The sequence below is a fragment of the Nicotiana tabacum genome, chromosome 9 (assembly GCF_000715075.1).
Source record: "Nicotiana tabacum cultivar K326 chromosome 9, ASM71507v2, whole genome shotgun sequence".
In the NCBI taxonomy this organism is placed as follows: Eukaryota; Viridiplantae; Streptophyta; class Magnoliopsida; order Solanales; family Solanaceae; genus Nicotiana; species Nicotiana tabacum.
Genome location: NC_134088.1, coordinates 67,960,468 through 67,983,931, shown reverse-complemented (window position 1 = coordinate 67,983,931; position 23,464 = coordinate 67,960,468). Strand labels below are relative to the sequence as shown.

The 23,464-nt window shown below is 37.4% G+C and overlaps 1 protein-coding gene across 1 annotated transcript; it reads left to right on the top strand.

The window, feature by feature from the left end:
* The first annotated feature begins 18,511 nt into the window (after nt 1–18,511).
* LOC107771508 (beta-ureidopropionase) lies at nt 18,512–22,379 on the top strand. The gene is made up of 6 exons (XM_016590883.1): nt 18,512–18,808; nt 19,673–19,780; nt 20,686–20,874; nt 20,968–21,195; nt 21,264–21,488; nt 21,790–22,379. Exons 1-6 carry the CDS (start codon nt 18,668–18,670, stop codon nt 22,150–22,152), a joined length of 1,254 nt encoding a protein of 417 aa, XP_016446369.1. The 5' UTR covers nt 18,512–18,667; the 3' UTR covers nt 22,153–22,379.
* Nucleotides 22,380–23,464: the final 1,085 nt, after the last annotated feature.

Sequence of the window (23,464 nt, the reverse complement as noted above, 5' to 3'; positions counted from 1 at the left end):
TCAATTTTGGCCGTTGTAGAATTTCCCATAGAAAGCATCTCTTCGGGTCCAACAGGAGCATATGTAGCAAACGCTTCTCTAACAGCACAAACATGGTGAGTGGCTCCAGAATCAATCCACCACTCCTTAAGATTTCCCAACAGATTGCATTCAGAAAGCATAACACACAAGTCATCAACATCTTCGTGTTTTTCAACCATGTTTGCTTGACCCTTCTTCTTGTCTTTCTTTGGAGCACGACAATCTGCAGATATGTGTCCATCTTTTACATAGTTGTAGCAATTTTCGTTGAACTGCTTCTTGCTTGGGTTGCTTTTCGGTCCAGAATCCTTCTTGCTCTTTCTATTATTTTGAGCAGTATCCTCAACAATGTTTGCTCCCATTATTGTTGAGTTTCCACGGGTTTTCTTTTCAGCAGCTTTGTTGTCCCCTTCGATTCTCAACCGAACAATGAGATCTTGAAGGGACATATCCTTGCGTTTGTGTTTCAAGTAGTTTTTGAAGTCCTTCCACAAAGGAGGCAACTTCTCAATCATCGCTGCAACTTGGAATGCTTCATTGATGACAAGACCTTCAATGAAAATTCTGTTAGTAAAAATAAGATAATTAATACTTTCAACATTAGTATTAATTTTACTTATACCTTCAGCAAGGAGATCGTGAATAATCACTTGCAATTCCTGAAGTTGGGTAATAACAGACTTGCTATCTACCATTTTGTCGTCCAAATATTTAGCAGCAACGAATTTTTTTAACTCGACATCTTCCGTTTTGTATTTCCTTTCAAGCGCTATCCACGGTTGTTTTGACGTCTCCACATTACTATAGACGTAATACATATCGTCCTCCAGTTTGCTAAGAATGTAATTCTTGCATAGAAAATCAGAATGCTTCCACGACTTAGTCACGAGAAAGTGTTCATTTTCTGGAGTTTCATCGGGAAGAACAGGAACATCTTTCTTAATGAATTTCTACAGACTTAAAGTCGTCAAGTAGAAGAACATCTTCTGCTTCCACCGCTTGAAATCAATCCCGAAAAATTTTTCGGATTTTTCTGCCGGTGTTGTTCGACTTGTCGATGCATTGGCAGTCACCATAGGAACAGTCTGGTTCCCGTTGTCATTCGTCATTTCTGTAAAAGAATGACACAAACAAACGTTAAAATAACGTAGATTTTAATCTCCAATGGAGTAGAAAACCACAAAGGTTTTAGTCTCCAGAACAGTGAGAATAACACAAATACAAAAATATTAAATTCCTTAAGCTTGATAGTAAACTGTATTTGTAAAATAATTCTGGAGAATATAAAATAACATATAAACAGAAATGTAAAAGAAACAGGATTTAATCCGAGCCCATTGAATTCATAGTGTTTTCTTAAGGAATTTAATCCCCTCCTAATACCCAAGGTTGTGGATTATTTCCTCCCAGGATAGAACGAATTACACACTGGTGTAGCGATAGTTCAAACTCCAGTGTTTCAGCGAACACAAAGATCGGTATCAAATCACACTTATTGTTGCTTTCTTTGTAGTTAAAACAATGCAGAAGAAAGGAGGAGAGCTTAGAAATTCGTATTGAGAAGCCGAAGCCGAAGCCGAGCGATGACGACGACGGTGCGAGGCTTGCCTTCTTCTTAACTCTTTAAGAGCTAGAAGAAAAGAAATTGTATATATACCCATCAAAAACCTTTTCCTCTTCTAAAATGGGACAATGTCCCTTTGTCATGGAGGGAAACTCAAATATTTTTAATTTCTCTCTATTTCTCATTCACCCTTTTTTAAGCTACATTTAAGCTTAAAAACCCAACACCCACAACTTCTCCAAGGCCCCATATCTAACAACTTCTCCCCTAGAGCCTGAGCTTTGTCCTCAGTCAAGGCTCCCCACTTGATTTTAGGTAGACCAAACACCACTCTCTTCTTCTTCTCCCTCTTAATCTCCAAGTCCATAACCAAGAGCCTATGTTGGGTCGAAAGCCATTCACTCGGAATAACCTTACAATCAGTGCAAAGGCCTCTATCTTTTGATCTTCTATCTTTTTTCTTTGTTTACAACCTATTATGGCCGGTAAGACTTTTACACTCCTTCAAGCTGAACAGACCGCCGCTGATGCATGTGAAACAGTAATGGAGGCTGAGCTTCTAGCTCAGTTACAGGAGGCAGTCAAGCCCCTCATCGTCCATCTGAGGTGCGACACATCTCTATTCACACCCATTGCTGTGAACACCTTAGGGCTCACAGTTAAAAATTACATCCATTTGATGAATGTGTTTTTGAGAATGTCTGACCCCGCAGTGCTGAAGAGGATAGTTTGGGACGTACTTCAAACTAGGATATACGATTCTTATACTCACCGACCCTGTAATCTCGCTTTGTCTGATGTTCTAAAGATATCCAAATGGATGCAATCACCTAAGGGTGTTTACTGTACTGTGCGCATCAAGAACAAAAGGCAGAAGCTAGACAACAAGTCGTCTGTGAAAGATCCAGAAGGTATACTGGTTCAAGTTCTCCCGAAACAATTTGAACATTATAAAGCTAAGACTAAGGAGACTAGCTAGGAGACGCTACGATGAAGAGGTTAACAACTTACGTCTTAAGATTCAACGGTTAGAAAGGGGAAAAACCCGTGACCTGAAGCAAATCAAGGAATCGTTCTTTCCTGCATGCTACTTTAAGGAGCCAAGTAGTGGTGTAATTAGGAAAGAGTCTTATGACATGTATGTTAGTGAGGTTACAAAGAGTGGAAGGTGCCAATGCCGTTGTCGGATCGTGCCATAGAAATGGCAATGGAGATGTATAGTGCAAAGGTTCTAGAACTGAAGATGACAGATTTTATCCGGCAGAATCAAGTTGCGGGACAAGCGCTTGGGAACTATCTTGAGAAGCGCATCGTCAAGTTAGCTGAGGCGGGAGATCTTGGCCAAATCCAGAAACTTCGGAGGGACTTTGCTGCAATTGGTGGAGAAACACAAGCGGCAATCCATCCCAAATTGGACGCCCAAAAGTAATAATGATTTCTTTTTGCCTTTTTCTATCTTTTGTTGATGATCGTTGGTTACTTCTAAGTTGGACAGTTCCTGTGTCGTTTGGAAAAATAAGATTATTTGAAGACAGAAAGAAGAGTATTTGAAGTTGAAGTGAAAAAAGAGTATTTGAAGTTTGAAAAAAAAGGGTTGAATTTTTGTTAGAGAAAACAAGAAACATCCTAATAATATCCTAACTTCAAATTCTAGATTTCAAGTTGACTTGTCATAATGGACCAAACGCAAAACCAAACACTAATTTGAAACTCGTTTTTTCAAATATTTCAAAAATAACTCATGGCCAAACACTCAAATGTCAGCAAACTATGGAACTAACAAAGAGGAAGATTTTGTATACTCCTCCTTTTGTATCAAGGTTTTGTAATGGATTTCTTAAGGATCCGCGTTGCCAAGGAAAATCCTTTATTTAATATTGTATGTAGTAAATTTCCTTTTGATTTCTCTTTGTGGAACAATGATGGAAAGCTTTATATCTGCTTTAGTTTCTTCTGTTCCACCTCTTTGCCAGATCGATAACTATTGCCAGATAACAATGTCTATTAGGTTTGGGCATCTTCATGCATCCTATTTTATACTCTAGATTTCCCTCAAGCGAATAATTAAATATTTGATAATTTGGAATTAGAAGTGTTTTCATTTAAGTTGATGAATTTGATGCTTTCTTTCATTTAACTATATATATTCATGATTCAGGTTACAAGGGGAGAAGAAGAATTTGAACGAGAAGAAGCACTTGGACAAGAACAAGCACTTGGACCAGAAGAATCAGTTGAAATACTCTCAACACACACACCAAAGTTTAAACAGATTACTGGTAAATTAGCTTTTCCTAATACTAATATGTGATCAATATTAGCGCTAGCTTAGCCTTATTCGAGTGCTTACTTGTGCATTTTTCGGGTGCTGCTACCAGCTTCTTGTTGCTGCTTGCTATCAAACTTTTGGTGTTGTGGTGTTGCTAGGGGTGCATTTTTATGTTGTGCTATTTTTGCTGCCAGTTTTTTAGTGTTGCAATACATTTTGAGTGAAGTGATGTGGTGTTGTGTCACGACCCAAAATTCATTATAGATCGTGATGGCGTCTAATGCTGTTCATTTTATTACTTTTGAAATCATGAATCTCATTGAATAAGTAGTGTAAAATCTAGTACTCGTAGAAAACCCGTGATTTTATTTTTTTAATTTCCGTATAAGGTATAAATTATAAGATGAAATGATAATAATTACGCGAACTACAATAATGAACACCCAGTAGGTACCCCTAAAACCCGGTGTCACAAGTGCATGGGCATTTACTAAGGAGTACGATAATAATATAACATCTTTCTAGAATGTAAATAAGAGAGGATAAAATAAATAGTATGATAGGGACTCTGTGGACTGCGATGCGTAGCCTGGAATACAGCTCACATGAAGTCTCCTTAACAGCTGCGCCTACGCGCCAAGATGATCATCAAATGAACCTATTAGAATCTGCACATTTAGTGCAGAAGTGCAGCATGAGTACGTAAATCAACGCGTACCTAGTAAGTATCTAGCCTAACCCCAGAGAAGTAGTGACGAGGTGTCGACATCGACACTTACTAGTGTTCCAATAAATTTATATGGTAAATAATAAACAGATAAGAGTACAACAAAAGTAGTGAGGTAAATCTGTAACTAACACAATCTTCCTCAATTTATTTTAACAATATCAATTTCTCAATCTCGTATTCTATCTCGACAGCTCAGAAATATCAAGTGCCAATAACAAACGGATAAGAATTCCCATATAAAATGCAAGGCATCACTGAAAGGAAAATCTCACCAATATTTGGACTGCTAGCAATATAACGCACGATTATGCCGAGGTCGTACGGCCAGATCTAAAAAAGAATATGACACTGCCGAGGTGATCGGCCCGATCCCATCATAACGTATTCACTGCCGAGGGTCGAGCGGCATGAACCATAGATGCATCTATTATACTGCCGAGGTAAACGATCCGCTCCCATGAGAGTGTGGTACATAATCCTGCCGAGGCGTTCGGCCTGCTCCACAAGAAAGGAAAGGAATTATTGAATTACAAGGCACGAGCTTACGATACAGTATATGGACACAAGGTGAGTATAACCTTTACCGTTTCTTAAATAACTTGCCAACAACTCAAGGTAATAAGGCTCGGTCTAATATATATGTATATATATATATTTCTAAATCAAGTTCAATTATAATTTCAATTAATTAAGCGAGCAGAATGAATTTAAATATTCCAAATAATACATGGTAAAGTCCTAAGTATACCCGGACATAAACATGCTTTAGCTACATACAGACTCTTGTCACCTCGTGCGTACGTAGTACCCACAACTAATAGCACATAACAATTACATTACCTAAAGATAGTTTCCCCCACACAAAGTTAGACAGGAGACTTACCTCGCTCTGAAGTTCCATAACTGGCTACAACGCCTCTCTAACACCTCAACTCAAAGCCAAATATTCCGCAACTAGTCAAGCAATGTGCAAATCAATCAAAATATACTTCAATGCTTACAATTTAACAATTTATAATGATTCTCAACTCCGCTCGAAAAGTCAATAAAGTCAACCATCGGGCCCACATGCCCGAATTTCGAAACTTATCGAAAATAATTATTACCCATAACTTATATAGTTTATATTCCAAAAATCATCCAATTTCGCCCATGAATTGACCCTCAAATCAAGGATTTACCATCTCATAACTTTGGGGCTCAAAACCCCAATTTCTACAACCCAAACACGGATAAAAATGATAACCAACGAAAATAATCATGAAAAAACATAAAAATAAAGGCCAGATACTTACCCCCTTGTTGAGCCACGGAAATCACCTCAAACGGAGATCTAGAACTCAAGATATGCTCAAAATACTAAAATACTCGGTCTGCCCATTTAAAACACTGTCTAGGCGATTTTTGCTCTTCGCCTTCATGGGACACCTTTGCGTTCGCGAAGAGCAATTTTTCGCGTTGACCGGTCAATCCAAATTTCCTTCTTCGCATTTGCGGGACCTCCTTTGCATTCGCAAAGAACAAAGTCTGCACCAGAAACAAGCAATCTTTCACAACATGGAAATGGGCATAACTCTCTCATACGACCTCGGAATTCGACAATTCTTATTGCTATGGTTCCGTAATTACGATAACAATCTAATGGTTCAATCAAATCACAAATAAAAAGCCGTTCTCTCAATATGGTACCCTTTATGTCCAAAGAAATGATGTTGAAACATCAAATAAGAGCGCGATACAACCCAAACACATCCGAAACACATCTGAGGCCCCCGGACCCCATCCAATTATACAAACCAGTTCCAAAACATAACACGAACCTACTCGAGGCCTCAAATCACACCAAACAACATCAAAACCATGAATTGACGATCAAATCCTCCTTTTAACTTGCAAACATTCAAACTTTGACGAATGCGTCCGAATTACACTTAAACATTCCGGAATAACGCCAAACTTTACGTACAAGTCATAAATCACGATACGAACCTATTCCAAGGCTCAGAACCCAAAACGAATATAGATAACACCAAATTCCATTTCAAACCAAACTTAGGAAATTCTAAGACCTTCGAATGGCCAACTTTCCACAATAAGGGCTGAAATGCTCCCGAACCATCCGATACTCAACCCGAACATACACCCGAGTCCGAAATCATCATACGAACCTATTGGAACCTTCAAATCCCAATTCTGAGGTCGTTTACTCAAAAGTCAAACCTTGGTAAACTCTTCTAACTTAAAACTTTCGAATTGAGAATTTTCCACAGGTTCTGATGGGTAGCAATAGAAGTGAAGTTTTTACAGAATGTTTTATTTTCTTTGCATTTTAACATCCAGACTTGGCTCCCGACCCCTGAACGCGATCTCGGTTTAATCCCTTAGGCTTTTACTTAGATTTCAAAGCTCCAGCTTATTCAATTTAGCTCCTGAATATCTTTTTAACTCGAAATCACTTCCTACAAGGCATAAAACACATAATAAGTGCAATACACTAACATTCAAGCTCAAACACAAGTAAAATGCAGTAATTAGAGCGCAAAATATGACTAAAACATGTGATTCTAGCCTACCATCAACACTTCACACTTAAATTATTGCTCGTCCTTGAGCAATCAAACTGCACTTCACATAAAGACGACCTTCTCATCAGACAACTTACCTAATCATTATGCCAAGAATATTTAAAACAAACTAAGAACCATATCATAACATTCTAAACTCAAGACTCGACTCAATAGCACCACGCATTTTCCACAATCTTCTCACTTACTCTAACATAGAGGTCAAAGATTTCACCTTACCTTCGCAAATCATGTGCCCTCACACAAACAATAGAGAGTAGTTCCACATACGATAAATTTTAAGAACAATTAGGAACTCAAGATAGAAAGAATTAACTCACTCTCGAAAATAGAATTCATGTGCCACAGAAGATGTACCATAGGCTTGCTCGTAGTGTAATACTCTACTAATTGAGCTCATTCAGTCAAAGATCAAGTAGAACTTAATTTGGTTGTCATGTAGGCTGCGGGATGGGTAGGATAGATTTGGATATAGTGACCACACCTCCCTTAGTATTTTAATACATATACATTAACAATTCAAACCCCACACTTATGTTGAACCAAACCCTAACCTTCATTCATAATAGCATCAAGATCCCAATATCTTTAAGCACAAACAAGATGAGAACTACCACTAGCATAGAATCCATTTTTTTTTCAATCAAACTCTTTTTCAATTCCCTACAAGTGGCTCTCACAATTTTTCAAATAGTACACATTTCTCCTTTTTCTATAGTTCCACTCAAAACCCGACCATAACTTATAACAAAATCAAGTGCTCACGAGAGGTAAAAGGTTCAAACAGATAGACAATTCAAACAAAGGGTCAAGCTTGTAGTGTGGTTGCCAAAGAAATAAGATTACAGGCTCAAAAGGGCTAACTAAGATACATCACATTTAGGTGGGTAAAGCATATATCTGGCTCAACAAAGAAATGCATATATCACTTCCTAGACTGAACAAGACTATTATTTTGCTTTACAAACACACGGGAAAAGTTCTAGACATCAGTCGACATGCACAGAATATCAACCAAAATCTCATACACACAATGGCATATAACTCCCATAGGATCGGATCCATCCTAACTCTCTAGTCAAAGCAGTTAAGCAAAGTTACAATCAAACAATTTAAGGTACATATTCATGAGTCAATAACTGAGCCTAGGCATCACAACTAAGGCACTCACCGCTCTCAAGGCACAACAGAGTCAAGGAAAGTCATCTCCATTTAATACATAGCACAAGACTTCACTACTCCTACTAAAAGAAACACTAACTACATCTGGTTCAAACAAAACCCTTGGAAAAGAATAGCGACACAAAAAAAAATCAATGGGGAATTATTACACTACCTACGGAAAATAAAATATTTTTTCTTCGACTTTGATCCCTTAAGAAGACAGCCGAGGAAATCCATCATCGGGAAAAGTTTTTTTCCAATCAAAAGAAACGATTACAAACACACATATACATTTATACATTCCCCACCCCACACTTTAAATTGTGTCATATCCCCATGACACACAAATAAAAAGCAAGAGGTAAAGAAAACTTCCCTGATTCATCTAGTCGGGGTATGAATCGAAGTCGGGATCTCCTTTACACGCCCGAACCAGTGCACATATCCATGCAGAGAGCTTCTTATTCGCCTTCTTTGAGTATACCCTACACTTATCAGTTTCACTCTTTCCAATTTTCTCTCTTAGCCCCCCCCCCCCCCCCTTTTCTCCTTCTATTTTGAAGATCAGCCTTTCATCCCCCACTCTGAGCATGAGATGCTTTTCCTGAATATCTAGAATTGCTCTACTCGTAGCCAAGAAACATCTTCCTAAAATCATAGGAACCTCCCTATTCTCCTCGATGTTCACCACAATGAAGTCCACAGGGAACACAAATTTGTCCACCCGAACCAGCACATCTTCTACTATTTCTTCAGGTATGATTGTGGTCTGATCCGCCAGCTGCAAGGACACATGTATCGACCTGATCTCTCCAATCTCTCCCTCCAATTTCCTGAAAATATACCTTGCATAAGATTAATGGAAACACCTGAATCACATAAAGATTTTTTAAATTTAGTACTTCCTTAAAAGCAAGGCATAGTAAAACTCCCTGGATCTCCACATTTTTGAGCGGCTATTTTGATCTTATTTTGCAAGATGGCACTACAATGCTTTGTCAACTTGAAAACCGATGTCTCTTCCACTTTCTGCTTCTTGGACAATATCTCCTTCATGAATTTAGCATAAGCTGGCATCTGTGAAAGCACCTCTGTGAAAGGTATATTCACATGCACCTGCCTGAACACTTCTAGAAAGTGCTCGAATTATTTGTCTAACTTCTCTCTTCTTTGCTTCTGGGGGAATGGTAGAGCAGGCATGTATTTGCTCTCTTCAGTCTCATTATTTATTGCATTATCGTCCTTTTTCTTATTTTGAGATCTAGTCTTCCCCTTCTTCTTCAGACCATTATCTACCATCCCTTCACCTTTTTGAATGTTATCATTCTTCTGCTCTTTCACAATCTCCACCTGTCTTTCAACCGGCCCATCCTTTTTCTTTGCTATGGGATCCTCCAACTCGTGCCCACTCCTCAAAGGCACTGTATTTATTGTCTCTTTTGGATTTCTTTCAGTATCAGCAGGGAGCGTTCTTGGAACCCTCTCAGACAATAGAGTAGCTAGTTGCCTAACCTGTCTTTCCAGGTTTTGAAAATGTATGCCCAGTTCTTTGATAGCTGCACCATGTTCTCGTATAGCTGAGCTATGGGTTTCAAGCCTCTCATCTGTCTTAATAATAAAGGCCTTCATTAGATCTTCCATGCTAGACTTATTAGACTATGGAGGCTGATATTGCTACCTCTACTGATTTTGAAAATATGGAGCTCCTTGTCCCTAGGCCTGGAGTTATTTTGCTGGCATGAGTTTAGGCTACCACTTGGTGAATTCAAAGAAAAGCATGGGTACCTCTGTCCCATATGATTGAAATTATTACCACTCTGGTAGTTACCTCTATCAAAGGTTCCCACAACATTTACTACTTCATTTGCAGCTACGGCCTGACACTCACGCGTTGGATGACCCATTCCACAAAAATCATAAACTGGTGACGGTTGGCTATGGACCTTGGCTAAGGTCAACTCTCTTATCTCTTTGGCCAAGACGTCTATTTGGGCTTACACTCCTGTGTTAGAATCTACTTGATGAACCTAACTGCTTTTCTTCTATCATTACTCTCAGCAGGCCACTAGTTAGCATCTTTAGAGAGCTCATCAAGAATTTCCACAATCTCTTCAGAAGTCTTCTTCATTAAAGGACCTCCAACTGTAATGTTCAGAGTTCGTCGTGAGGGAGGTGTCAGTCCATCTCAAAAGTCATAGAGTTTCATCCACAATTCAATCCCATTATGCTGACACTTCCTTACTATCTCCTTGAATCTTTCCCGGGCCTCAAAAACTATTTCGGTGTCCGTCTGGCAGAAGTTGTGAATTTCCCTTCTGAATTTCACTGTTATAGCAGCTGAGAAGTATTTGTCAAGAAACCTTTTAGTCATATCTTCCCATGTACGGATCGACCCGTTAGTAAGCTACGAAGCCAGTGCTTCGCGTCATCCTTCAGTGAAAAGGGGAATGCCCTTAGGTAGACTGCATCTTTCGACACTCCATTGTATTGGAAAGTGTTCATGATTTTCTCAAAATCCATCAAGTGAGTGTTAGGATCTTCATTCACCTTCCCTCTGAAGACACAGTTGTTCTGGATAGTTTGAAGCAAGCCTTGCTTCAACTCAAAATTATTTGTTGCTACTAGTGGAGGTCTGACACTTTACAGTCCCTAATTGTAGACTGGTCTGACATAATCACCCAATGCTTTACCAGGCCTGGGTACTGCATTCTCGAACTGGTCTTCAACCAAGGGTCGATTTAGAATGAATCTTCGACCCCCATCATCGTTGACGGTCTCATAAGTAGCTCTACGGGTTGCCTCAGCTGCTATCTGTACAACTTTTTGTTGTGCTTATTCTCTTGCAGCTAAATCTACTTCGTTGTCACCGTTCTTAGCCATGTGTTCTAGTGTTGAAGATTTCCCCAAGAACTTTTCGGTGAGTTCTTTCTCTTTCCTCAACTATCGTAGACTCTTTCCACCTCTGGATTGTATGGAATCAATTCCTTTGAAGAAGATCGAGTCATACACTAGAGAAGTCAATATGTTGCTTGCACAAGGAGGGGGAACCCGTGAAGAATAAAAAAAATCCTTAATTAGCACCAAAAACTAATTTGAACACTATTGATTGACAATCCCCGGCAACGACGCCAAAATTTTACTAGCGCAAAACACAACACTAAATTGATGCTCGCTAATCAAAGATAGTATAGTATAATATTGTCTCCACAGGAATTGGATTTAAACATTGTTCGAGTAATTCCTGATTTAATTGCTATTCAGAAGGATCAACACTTGAGTTAAATGATTATGAACTAAGTTTAACTACTAAAATAACGCAATTGACAATTGACAGCAAGGAATTAGAGATTTGCATAGTGGTTTTCTTATTAATGTGAGGGATAAGGGTTTTGACATGATAGGTGCAAGATGGCTATTTGGGATTTAACTCTTGTTTAATTCACTCTAATGTTCTAATGATTCTCACGAATTCACTAGACGATTAGTTCAAACGTGTAGTCAAGACTCCTATCTCGATTAAATCTTAACTCTAAGAGGTGAACTAATATAAGCACTGTGAAGTATGCCAGCATGCGTTAATGGATTGGTCCTTAGGAAAATGTCTCTCGAATATTCTCCTAACTTGATTCAATCAACAATTCAACAAGTTCTTTAGATTACTTAAGAGAATCAATGAATTAAATCAAACAAAATAATACAAAGATAATCACCAAGATATTCCTCTCTTGATTAAATAAATTGATGAATAAAGTTGCAACAATTCAAAACTCCATAAACGAATGCAAGCACGAACTAGAGTTAAAATCCACAAATATTTATCAAAATGCCATATCTGTCAAACCCTAAGGTAAACTACTCCATAATCATGGAGGAAGTCATCACAATTATAATTAAAGAATATGAAAGCATTAATCAAACTTTACAATCCAAACTCTCATGTGGAATTGATGGAAAGATGATGGAATCTTGAGACTTGTAGCCTCCAATGCTCTCCCAAAGCTTCCAAGGTCAAAAGTCCCTTCAAAAATATATTTTTGGTGTATTTATACCCTGTAGGAGTTGGCCCAGGCGAAATTACCTTTCCCAAGCAGAAACAGGAAAGTACTCTGAGAAAATTATACCGGCGTGTTGCGCCATGCCGCCCTATAAGGGGAATTAGTTGGGAAGTTCAGAGACCAGGTTCTGACGGGCAGCAGCAGAAGTGAAGTTTTTACAGAATGTTTCATTTTCTTCACGTTTTTACATCCAAAGTTGGCTCCCAACCTTCGAACACGATCCCGGTTTAATCCCTTGGGCTTTTACTCAAACTTCAAAGATCCAACTTGTTCAATTTAGCTCCCGGATATCTTTCTAACTCAAAATAACTTCCTACAAGGTATAAAACACATAATAAGTGCAATACACTAACATTCAAGCTCAAACACAAGTAAAATGCAGTAATTAGAGTGCAAACTATAACTAAAACACGTGATTCTAGCCTGCCATCAGGCACTTATTTATAGCACATAGGCAGTCTTTTGGACTTGACAGCACAATGACACGTGTTGTCTACAGCTTTTGCCTCTTGGAAGGCTAATGCTAATCAGTTCCTAACTTGTAATTGACATCCACAACTACTTAGACCATGATAAAAATTAAATTATAATCGCTACAAGCATAAAGCAAATCTAGTTACAAGCAATTACAAAAAGGAAACTGCCAACTACCTTGGCATGTGCATTGCATGTGCGTCTTTTGTTGGCCAGCTACTGCATGCCCAACGCTGGCATTGCGCCCAGCCTTGGCCCTTTGACTTTTTTTCCGCCCCAATGCCATGTCCGCAGCCTGCCGCCCATGACTTTGCCGCATACGCCCGATGTCACTGTCACTCGCACACGTCTTGGCCGAGTTTCTACCTTGTCCATGTCAACCCTTATTTCACCCGTGTTATTGCTTGTATTTTGCTTCACATAACCTTGCCCTAGCTATCTAAAGTCTTTGCCATTAACCTGCACTATTTTGCCTTGCTTAGCGCACGCTTGGCATCACCATATGCTAAAGTGTTTGTACCACTGTCTTTGGCGTGCATGCCATTACTCCCCAACTCACCCACACTGCCTAGTCAAGCCTTTGCCAAGCATGTCTTGCCTGTCCCAAGGCCTTGGCTAATACTTACCCACAACAGCTCACTTGATAATGCATCTCTCATTGTTCGCATGATCGTTTTGCCCGCACATTAGCCATTAGCAAGGCCATCATGCCCAATCATTACCACAGTCGTGCCACGCCTGATGTCAAAGCGCCAGACCCCTAACACCTATACTCAATATAAATAAAAGTTATTTCAATAAACAATTTAATTTTTGTACTTTTGATTTGTTTTTTCCTAAAATCGGGCAAACTCAAAACAGAAACCAAAATAAATGTAAATTTTCTTCATTGTGAAACCTACAAGGAAACATTCAAAAATCGAATTTAAAAAAATATGGTTTTTTTCCCCTTTCCCAATTTTATCCATGCACTGCGCCCTCATAATAGAAAAAGAATTGTACTGTTATAAAATAAAAATTGTAAAGTAAAGACAAGTATAGAGAGAAAACTGATATATTATTCAAATTTTAAACTTATGTACAATTTGAACTGAAAACTCCTCTATTTATAGAAGAAAGGAAGCAGCTGCGAGGCTTTTCAGAAAGCAGTTGCAAGGCTTTTCTTTAGCTGTTTGTAAGTTGTATGCATGAGCTGCTTGTAACATGCCTGTTTAATAAGAAGCTGCTGCAAATCATTTTTATTGAGTTGCTTGCAACCTGCCTGCATCAGCTGCTTGTAGATAAACTTCAACAGAGTACTAAATGGATAATTTTTTTAAGGAAGATTATCTATAGCGAAGTAATTAATGAACATCCACAATACAATATTTTCATAGCACTCCCCCTTGGATATTCATTAAAAGATAATGTGCCTTGTTAAAACCTTACTAGGAAAAACCCAGTGGAAAAAATCCTAGTGAAAGAAAAAGAGTACACATATTTAGTAATACGCATTTTTAGATGCCTCATTAAAAACCTTACAAGAAAAACCCTATGGAAAAAAACTAAGGAAAAAAGAGTACAGCGCGTATTTCACTCCCCCTGATGAAAACCTTGTTTCAAATATTTGAGTCTCCGCATTCCAATCTTGTATACCATCTTCTCAAAAGTTGAAGTTGGTAAAGATTTAGTGAACAAATCTACTGGATTGTCACTTGAACAGATTTGTTGCACATCGATGTCACCATTTTTCTGAAGATCATGTGTGTAGAATAATTTTGGTAAAATGTGCTTCGTTTTTTCTCCTTTTATAAATACTCCCTTTAATTGGACTATGCCTACAGCATTATCTTCGTATAAAATTGTGGATCTTTTATCACATTCCAAATCATATTTTTCTTGAATAAAATGAATCACTAATCCCAACCATATGCATTCCCTACTTGCTTTATGAATAGCTATTATCTCAGCATGATTTGAAGAAGTAGCAACAATTGATTTCTTTGTGGAGCGCCATGATATGACAGTACCTTCACATGTAAACACATACCCGGTTTGAGATCGAGCTTTATGGGGATTAGATAAATAACCTGCATCTGCATAACCAACAAGATCTGTAGTACCTTTGTTAGCATAAAACAAACTCATATCAAGAGTTCCCTTTAAATATAGTAAAATATGCTTAATCCCATTCCAATGTCTCCGTGTAGGAGAAGAGCTATATCTTGCTAGTAAATTAATAGAAAATGCTATGTCAAGCCTTGTAGCATTATCAAGATACATAAGTGCACCAATTGCACTGAGATAGGGTATTTCAGGACCAAAGAGTTCCTCATCCTCTTCTGGAGGTCGGAACGGGTCCTTATTCATTTCAAGTGATCGAACAACCATTGGTGTACTCAATGGGTACGCTTTGTCCATGTAAAAGCATTGTAAGACCCTTTCTGTATAGGCATATTGATGCATAAAGATCTCGTCTGCTAAATGTTCAATTTGCAGTCCAAGACAAAGTTTTGTCTTTCCAAGATCTTTCATCTCAAATTCTTTCTTAAGATATTCAATTGCCTTTTGGAGCTCTCCTGGAGTTCCAACAAGATTTATGTCATCAACATAAACAGCAAGTATAATAAATTCTGATGTCATTTTTTTTATAAAAATACATGGACAAATAACATCATTTATGTAACCCTCTTTCAACAAATATTCACTAAGGCGATTATACCACATGCGTCCAGATTGCATTAAACCGTACAATGATCTTTGTAATTTGATTGAATACATTTCCCGAAATTTTGAATTTGCTTCATGCATTTTAAATCCTTCAGGGATTTTCATGTAAATCTCATTATTAAGTGACCCGTACAGATAAGTTGTAACCACATCCATCATATGTATTTCAAGCCTTTCACGTAAGGCTAAACTGATGAGATATCAAAATGTTATGGCATCCATAACGGGTGAATATGTTTCTTCATAATCGACTCCAGGTCGTTGTGAGAATCCTTGTGCGACAAGGAGAGCCTTGTATCTTTCAACTTCATTTTTGTCATTCCTTTTTCACACAAAAATCCATTTATGACCAACTGGTTTTATACCAGCAGGTGTTTGGACTACTGGTCCAAAGACCTCTCTTTTAGCAAGTGCGTTCAATACTGATTGAATTGCTTGCCATTTTGGCCAATCCGATCTTTGTCGACATTCTTCGACAGATCGGGGTTCAAAATTTTCACTATCTTGCATAATGTTAAGTGCAACATTATAAGCAAAAATATTATTCACCACTATTTCAGATCGATTTAAATTAATCCCATCACCAGTAGAACTTATTAAAAGTTCCTCGCTCACTTGAGTCTCGGGTTCAGTGATTTCTTCAGGAATCTCATAACTAATTAGATCTTGGGTCTCTTCAGGAGATCCATTTATAGTATCATTTTGATCATTTGTCGATTTTCTTTTTCGAGGATTTCCATCCTTAGAACTCAAAGGCCTACCACGCTTCAGGCGTTCTTTAGGTTGAGAGCTAGTAGATGGTCCTGCTGGGACGTCAATTCGGATAGTCACATTCTCTGCAGGGATATATGACTTAGTTATCCTTTTCAAATCAGTAAACGCATCTGGCATTTGATTTGCTATATTTTGTAAATTGATGATCTTCTGGACCTCCTGATTACATATAGGGGTACGTGGATCAAAATGAGATAATGATGAAACTTTCCACACAATTTTTCTTTTGATTTCCTTTTTCTCTCCCCCTAATTGTGGAAAATTTGTTTTATCAAACCGACAATCTGCAAAATCGAGCAATAAATAAATCTTTCGTCAATGGTTCAAGATAGCGAATAATGGAGGGTGATTCAAACTCAACATATATTCCTAACCTTCTATGCAGTCCCATCTTACTGCGATGTGGTGGTGCTACTGGCACATATACAGCACATCCAAAAATTCGTAGATGTGCAATATTTGGTTCATGACCAAAAACTAATTGTGACAGAGAATATTTATTATTATGTGTCGGTCTGAGACGGATAAGTGATGCTGCATGCAAGATAGCATGGCCCCAAACAGTAGTGGCCAATTTTGTTTTCATAAGTAGTGGTTTTGCTATCAATTACAGGCATTTAATAAATGACTCTGCAAGGCCATTTTGAGTATGAACATAAGCTACAAGATGTTCAACTTTTATCCCAACTGATAGACAGTAATCATCAAAAGCTTGAGATGAGAATTCTCCAACATTATCAAGGCGAATAGCCTTTATAGGATAATCTGGGAATTGAACCCTTAATCGAATTATTTGGGCTAATAGCTTTACAAACGCCAAGTTGCGAGATGATAGTAGGCACACATGAGACCATCTTGAAGATGCATCTATTAGGACCATAAAATATCTAACAACCCACTTGGTGGGTGAATAGGTCCACATATATCCCCATGTATACGTTCTAAAAAGGCAGGGGATTCAATGCCAACCTCCATTGGTGATGGGCTAGTGATCATTTTGCCTTGATAACAAGCATCACAAGAAAATTCATTATTTGTAAGAATCTTCAGTTTTTTTAATGGATGCCCAATCGAATTTTCAGTAATTCGTCTCATCATTATTGATCCAGGATGGCCCAAATGGCCATGCCAAAGCACAAAAATATTTGAATCAGTAAACTTCTGGTTTACGATAGAGTATGCTTCAAGTCTTCAACTGTACTAATATTTTGGATAGTATAAGCCAGAAGATAAAGCTGGTAACTTTTTTACAATGCACTTCTCGCTCGAAACATTCTTTGTAATACATAGATATTCCATATTCATTTCATCTATCATCTCAACATGATACCCATTTTGGCGGATATCTATAAAACTCAACAAGTTTCTTCGGGACTTAAAGGAGAATAATGCATTGTTTATTATAGGTTTTGTTTCCTTAGACAGATATATAGTAGCTCTTCCGGAGCCTTCAATCAAACTTATATTACCAGAAATTATAGAAACATTTGCTTTTTCCCTATGCAAATAAGAAAAGTATTTCTGATCTTTGAATATGGTATGAGTTGTTCCACTATCAATTACACAAATATCTTCATGATTGGTTTTTGATCCAAACATAATTTGAGGATTATCCATATTCGCTGATACTTTCAAAGTATTTGCTCGAGATGGCAGAGTCTCGTGCTGATAACGTATTATAAAATAAAGATTGTAAAGTAAATACAAGTATAGAGAGAAACTCATATATTATTCAAACTTCAAACTTATGTACATAATGAACTGAAAACTCCTCTATTTATAGAAGAAAGGAAGCAACTGCGAGGCTTTTCAGGAAGCAGCTGCAAGGCTTTTCTTTAGCTGTTTGTAAGTTGTCTGCACGAGCTGCTTGCAACATGCATGTTTAATAAGAAGTTGCTGCAAATCATTTCATTAAGTTGCTTGCAACCTGCCTGCATCAGCTGCTTGTAGATAAACTTCAACAGAATACTAAATGGATAATCTTTTTTAGAAAGATTATCTATAGCGGAGTAATTAATGAACATACACAATATAATATTTTCATAACATGTACAAAATATTTTAGAACATTTTAAAATGAGAAAAATGGCATATAACTCAACAGGAAAAGAAAAGAAAAAGAACTCAGCTTGATCTAAAAGGTTGTAGTACTCAATTGGCGGTCGGGGCATGTGAGTTCCACCTCGGAGTACTATTTGTTTTAAAGCGTGACGTTAAAATATTCAAACACTATAGAAACTACGCCATATGTGTATTTTGATTCGAATAAAGCCGTAATAGCAATCAATCATCTAATCTATTCATCAGAAGAAACTCAAGAACATGGAGAGGAAAGAGGGCGAAGAGACAATTATTGCAGAAAATGGGAAAATAGAAGCAACCCCACAAAAAGACGGTTCAATTTGTGGGTTTGACTCTCTTCATCATCTCCTTCAAGCTTCTCTCAATCCCCAACTTTTCCAGGTCACCCTAATAAAAATTCAATTTTTTGTAGATTCTATATGTATGTGTTTATATATATAGTGAAATAGGATCAATTGTCATAAAATAGAGGGTAAAATTGAAAACTTGAATTCCCCTTTATGTAAATACGATGCATTAAGAATTTTGTGAGAAATTGGTATCCTGTAGCTAAACTGGCAAAGGGTGCGGGGTGAGGATTTGGATCAAATTAATTGTCATAATAGTCAAATTATTGATTATTCGAGTGAGACGGATTAAAGATTCATATAGTTGAAATTTGAGTTTGGGATTGAGGCCAAGTTATTGATGTTTTATTTTATCGGATTGGTTTGCCTAGGCAATGAATTCAAGCTAGTGGGCAGTGCTCAACTTCTGTCTTTGTTTTGTTTTCATGATCAGATAAGGATTTGCATTTCCTGGGAGTTTCAAGTTGTTTTAGTCCTCTAAAATTGCTAATACAAGCTCAGGAGACGAGTATCATATGAGCTTGGTAAAATGGTTTTTGTTTGTTGAAGCTTCATTGATCAAGTTGGTTCTTTTTTGCACATTGCGTTGTAATCTGTGCATTGTGCAGAGAATTATTGGAAAAATCTGTGTATGATCTAATGAACTTACTTGTCTTTTGTGCAAAATCTTTTTATTCTTAATGTCTTGATAATATAATATGCGGAGATTCATGAATAAGCATTGGGATTTTTACCAGTGAGTACGTAAGAAGTTCCATCTTATTTAGGATATTTTTCAAGAGATAGGGGAATCATCGGTTTTGATATGAAAAAGTACTAAAGCAAAGATTGAAGAGGTGAGGTCGTAAGCTTTGAGCATCTCTCTGGTTATGCTGACAAAATAACTTTTGCTTTGCAGGAAGTCAGTCGCATACTTCTTGGGCTAAATTGTGGAAAGAAACTTGAGCCTATTGCTCTTCCGCAGCCTGTCAAAGTTCTGTCCTCTGAACATGATTTTGATCTTCAGGTGAGCACTTACATCTTCTGCTTGAAAAAAAGAGTATTAAATTAACCAAATGGATTAACCTAGAAAGGGGGATAGCTGGTATGTAGGTTTTTTCAAATTCTGATATAGTAGGAAAAGCTGCACATCAAAGGCAGCTTCCTAGGTAGAAAAGCAGGGTGAATTTGATCTTGACACCTCAATTCACTGTTATCTCTTTCTTGGAAGTTCATTCGAGACCTTGTTCTGTCTAGGATATAATAGCTGAGTGGTAGCTTTGATGGTTCTATTTTTGCTCTCATATATCCAATGACGAGAATGAGTTGGTATTTGCATCAAGGAAATTGAAGCGTGTAGATTGCCAGTATGCTGTAGGAGTTACTTTTATCATCATAACCTTGTAAAACATTTCAACCTGAAGAAACGTTATCTACTTGATAAAAGGGGGTTAGGAAAGGGGGTTATTTCTACCTGAATTTGGAATTAACATAAATGAAAGGATAGGTTGTGATTCTTCAGTTGATTTGAGAAGAATAAAGTTAAAGGTGGATGGATGACACAATGCACTGATTTCTGGTTAAAAACAAAAAGTGCAATGAGCTTGGGATGTCTGCACTGGCTGAATCCTGCGTTAGTGGATGTGGCAACCTGTGGTGGAGATAAATTAAAAAATGAGAAGATTTGTGCTTACTTAATGCGACTTGCAGTTACTTAGAATGAGAAATCAACTTTTTTATTTGTATTATGCATAAAGATTCATATAGCTGACCCCAACTTGTTTGAGACTGAGACATAGTTGTTGTACTAGGATATTCTAAGTTGGAAAAATTGTTTGTGACAATGTGGACACCTGAGTTCCCCAAAAGTTTTCACTATTGTTTTTATCTTACAGGTTGTATAACACATCAACTTTCTTCACATAAATGCAGGCTTTTAGCTTTTCTGCGGACAGAGAGTCACTGAGAGAACCTCGGATTGTGAGGGTTGGCCTCATTCAGAATTTTATTTCCTTACCCACAACTGCACCTTTCCTGGATCAAAAGAGGGCCATCTTTAAAAAGTTGACTCCGATCATTGATGCTGCGGGTTCTTCAGGAGTCAATGTTCTATGCTTGCAAGTGAGTTTGAACATAGTTACTGAAGTCTCTGATGGACTTATTGTCCTTTTCAGCGTTTAATCATTGTTGTTATTCTCTTTAACTCCTTTGCAGGAGGCGTGGACAATGCCTTTTGCATTTTGTACGCGTGAGAAAAAATGGTGTGAATTTGCTGAGCCAATTGATGGAGAATCAACTCAATTCCTTCAGGAATTTGCACGAAAATATAACATGGTTATCGTTAGTCCGATTCTTGAGAGGGATGTTTATCATGGAGAAACCCTGTGGAACACAGCAGTGATAATTGGAAATCATGGTAACATAATAGGGAAACATCGGAAGGTAAATCCCGATAACCAAACTCTGTAACATTTGATAATTCCCAGGAACTAATACTTTGAAATTTGCAGAATCACATACCTAGAGTTGGAGACTTCAATGAGAGTACATATTATATGGAAGGGAACACTGGCCATCCTGTGTTTGAGACAGCATATGGCAAGATTGCTGTTAATATATGTTACGGAAGACACCATCCTCTGAACTGGTTAGCGTTTGGGTTAAATGGTGCAGAGATTGTTTTTAACCCATCAGCTACTGTTGGTGAACTTAGTGAACCAATGTGGCCCATTGAGGTACTAACTATTTCCTTTATCCTTTATGCTACAACTGAATTCTCTCAGTGTTTAGCAGTAGTTGATGAGATAGACGTTGAATTCAAGGAAGCATGATAACACTGTCAATTTACAAAGAATTAAAGCAGAGTTTGACAAAAATTGGAAAGAAATACTTGTATTTATTGACCAATGTCTGAACTTGGTTTTGATAAAATATGGAGAAAAGAATAACCTTGAGAAATGAATCATGCTTTGATGAGGCCATCGGTTAACAATATCTACTTTCTTGATTTTTCGTTTGTTATTGTGTTGGCAACAGGCTCGCAACGCAGCAATAGCAAATAGCTATTTTGTTGGTTCAATTAACCGCGTCGGGACAGAAGTTTTCCCCAACCCCTTCACTTCAGGAGATGGAAAGCCACAACATGCAGATTTTGGGCATTTCTATGGTTCCAGTCATTTTTCTGCACCAGATTCGTCGTGTACACCTTCTCTGTCCCGTCACAAGGATGGATTGTTGATATCTGACATTGATCTCAACCTTTGTCGGCAGCTAAAGGAGAAATGGGGATTTCGAATGACTGCTCGTTATGAAGTCTATGCTGATCTGCTAGCTCGTTATGTAAAGCACGATTTTGAGCCACAAGTCATTTCTGATCCCTTGTTATATAAAAATGCTTAAGCTATGCATTGGTCATTAATGAAGGAAAGCAAGAGTAAATTTGCTTTCAGACAATCTGTAAAGTATCACTAAGTTCCCAAGTTAATGGCCATGAAATGTACAAGAACATATGCCCTTGATTTGCAATAAATTGTGGAATTTGTACAAATGCTAAATTCATGTGGACTAGTAGTTTCTTCTTGTTGGACATTTTTTCATCATCAATGTACTTCCAAGTTTATCAGCAACCTGGTTGTGGTGTTGTTAATTACCAACTTGGAACAAGTACATCATTCCTGTGGAAGGCGATACGCAATGTAACAAAACACAGCCTAGGTTAAGGATGTCTGGATCTTTCTTTTTACCAATTCTTAATTTTGAATGTAACTACAACATGTAATTGCGCTTCCTCTTTAAACTAATCCTTCGCTGATAATGACTTGGTTGTACGGGACAAGCCAAAATTTGGAGTAATTACTATTACACTCTATTTTAAATAGCACTTTATAAAATTCATATTAAGATAATAGTTAACCACAGGGGTTGTTTTGTTTGGAGATTAATTACGTAGAAATTGTATTACATAGATTATTTTATCGTAATAAGCAATACGCAAACTGCTTGAACTGCCATAGCCAAATTTCAGGCCATTGATCTTGAATTTGAAATCTGATGAATAAATTATAATTTTCTCATCTTTCTTATTATAATAAGTTTATTCGATGATGCACGCAAGAAGTCACAAAATTTCAACTAAAGTTACAACTATCAGTAATGCACTTCAATTTAGTAGTATTTGGAAGTTTGAATAGGCTGGGCAGGAACAAACTTTCCTTAGAATTTGAAGAACCCCTCATATTCTGTTTCAGATCGTGTCTTTTTCTGTTTGTATTACAAAAGTGGCTATATTTGTTATATTTTGCAAATAGTGATTAAGTTTTAAACAGCAGCCGATAGAGGAATTTACATAGAATACAACTTATTTAATATTTATTTAAATGAGTTAAACTACTTTTAGATTATTACATATAATGCAACTTTTTAAAAATCTATAACATTCCATATTCCTAATATATCTCTCTTAATTGAGTTAATAATATTGACTCCTTAATTTTCTCTTTCATTAACTAGATGGTATTGAGAAATCATAACACACTTGTTCTCTTTAATATCCAATTATCTCACCATACCATATTGAGAATGAACATACATTCTCTTCCACAATTCCATGGAAATAATATTATTTTCTCCTTGCACTTCAATTTCATCTACTCGTATGACCACTCAGAGGAGTCACCCAAACCACTTATTTTTGGAAATATTTGTCGTGTTA

Bases quoted from the DNA above. Each gene is read 5' to 3' on its own strand.
- LOC107771508 (XM_016590883.1), top strand. From the start codon at position 18,668: ATGGAGAGGAAAGAGGGCGAAGAGACAATTATTGCAGAAAATGGGAAA. The intron at 20,875-20,967 runs GTGAGTTTGAAC...ACTCCTTTGCAG, and splicing joins TCAATGTTCTATGCTTGCAA to GAGGCGTGGACAATGCCTTT. The intron at 21,196-21,263 runs GTAAATCCCGAT...TGAAATTTGCAG, and splicing joins TAATAGGGAAACATCGGAAG to AATCACATACCTAGAGTTGG.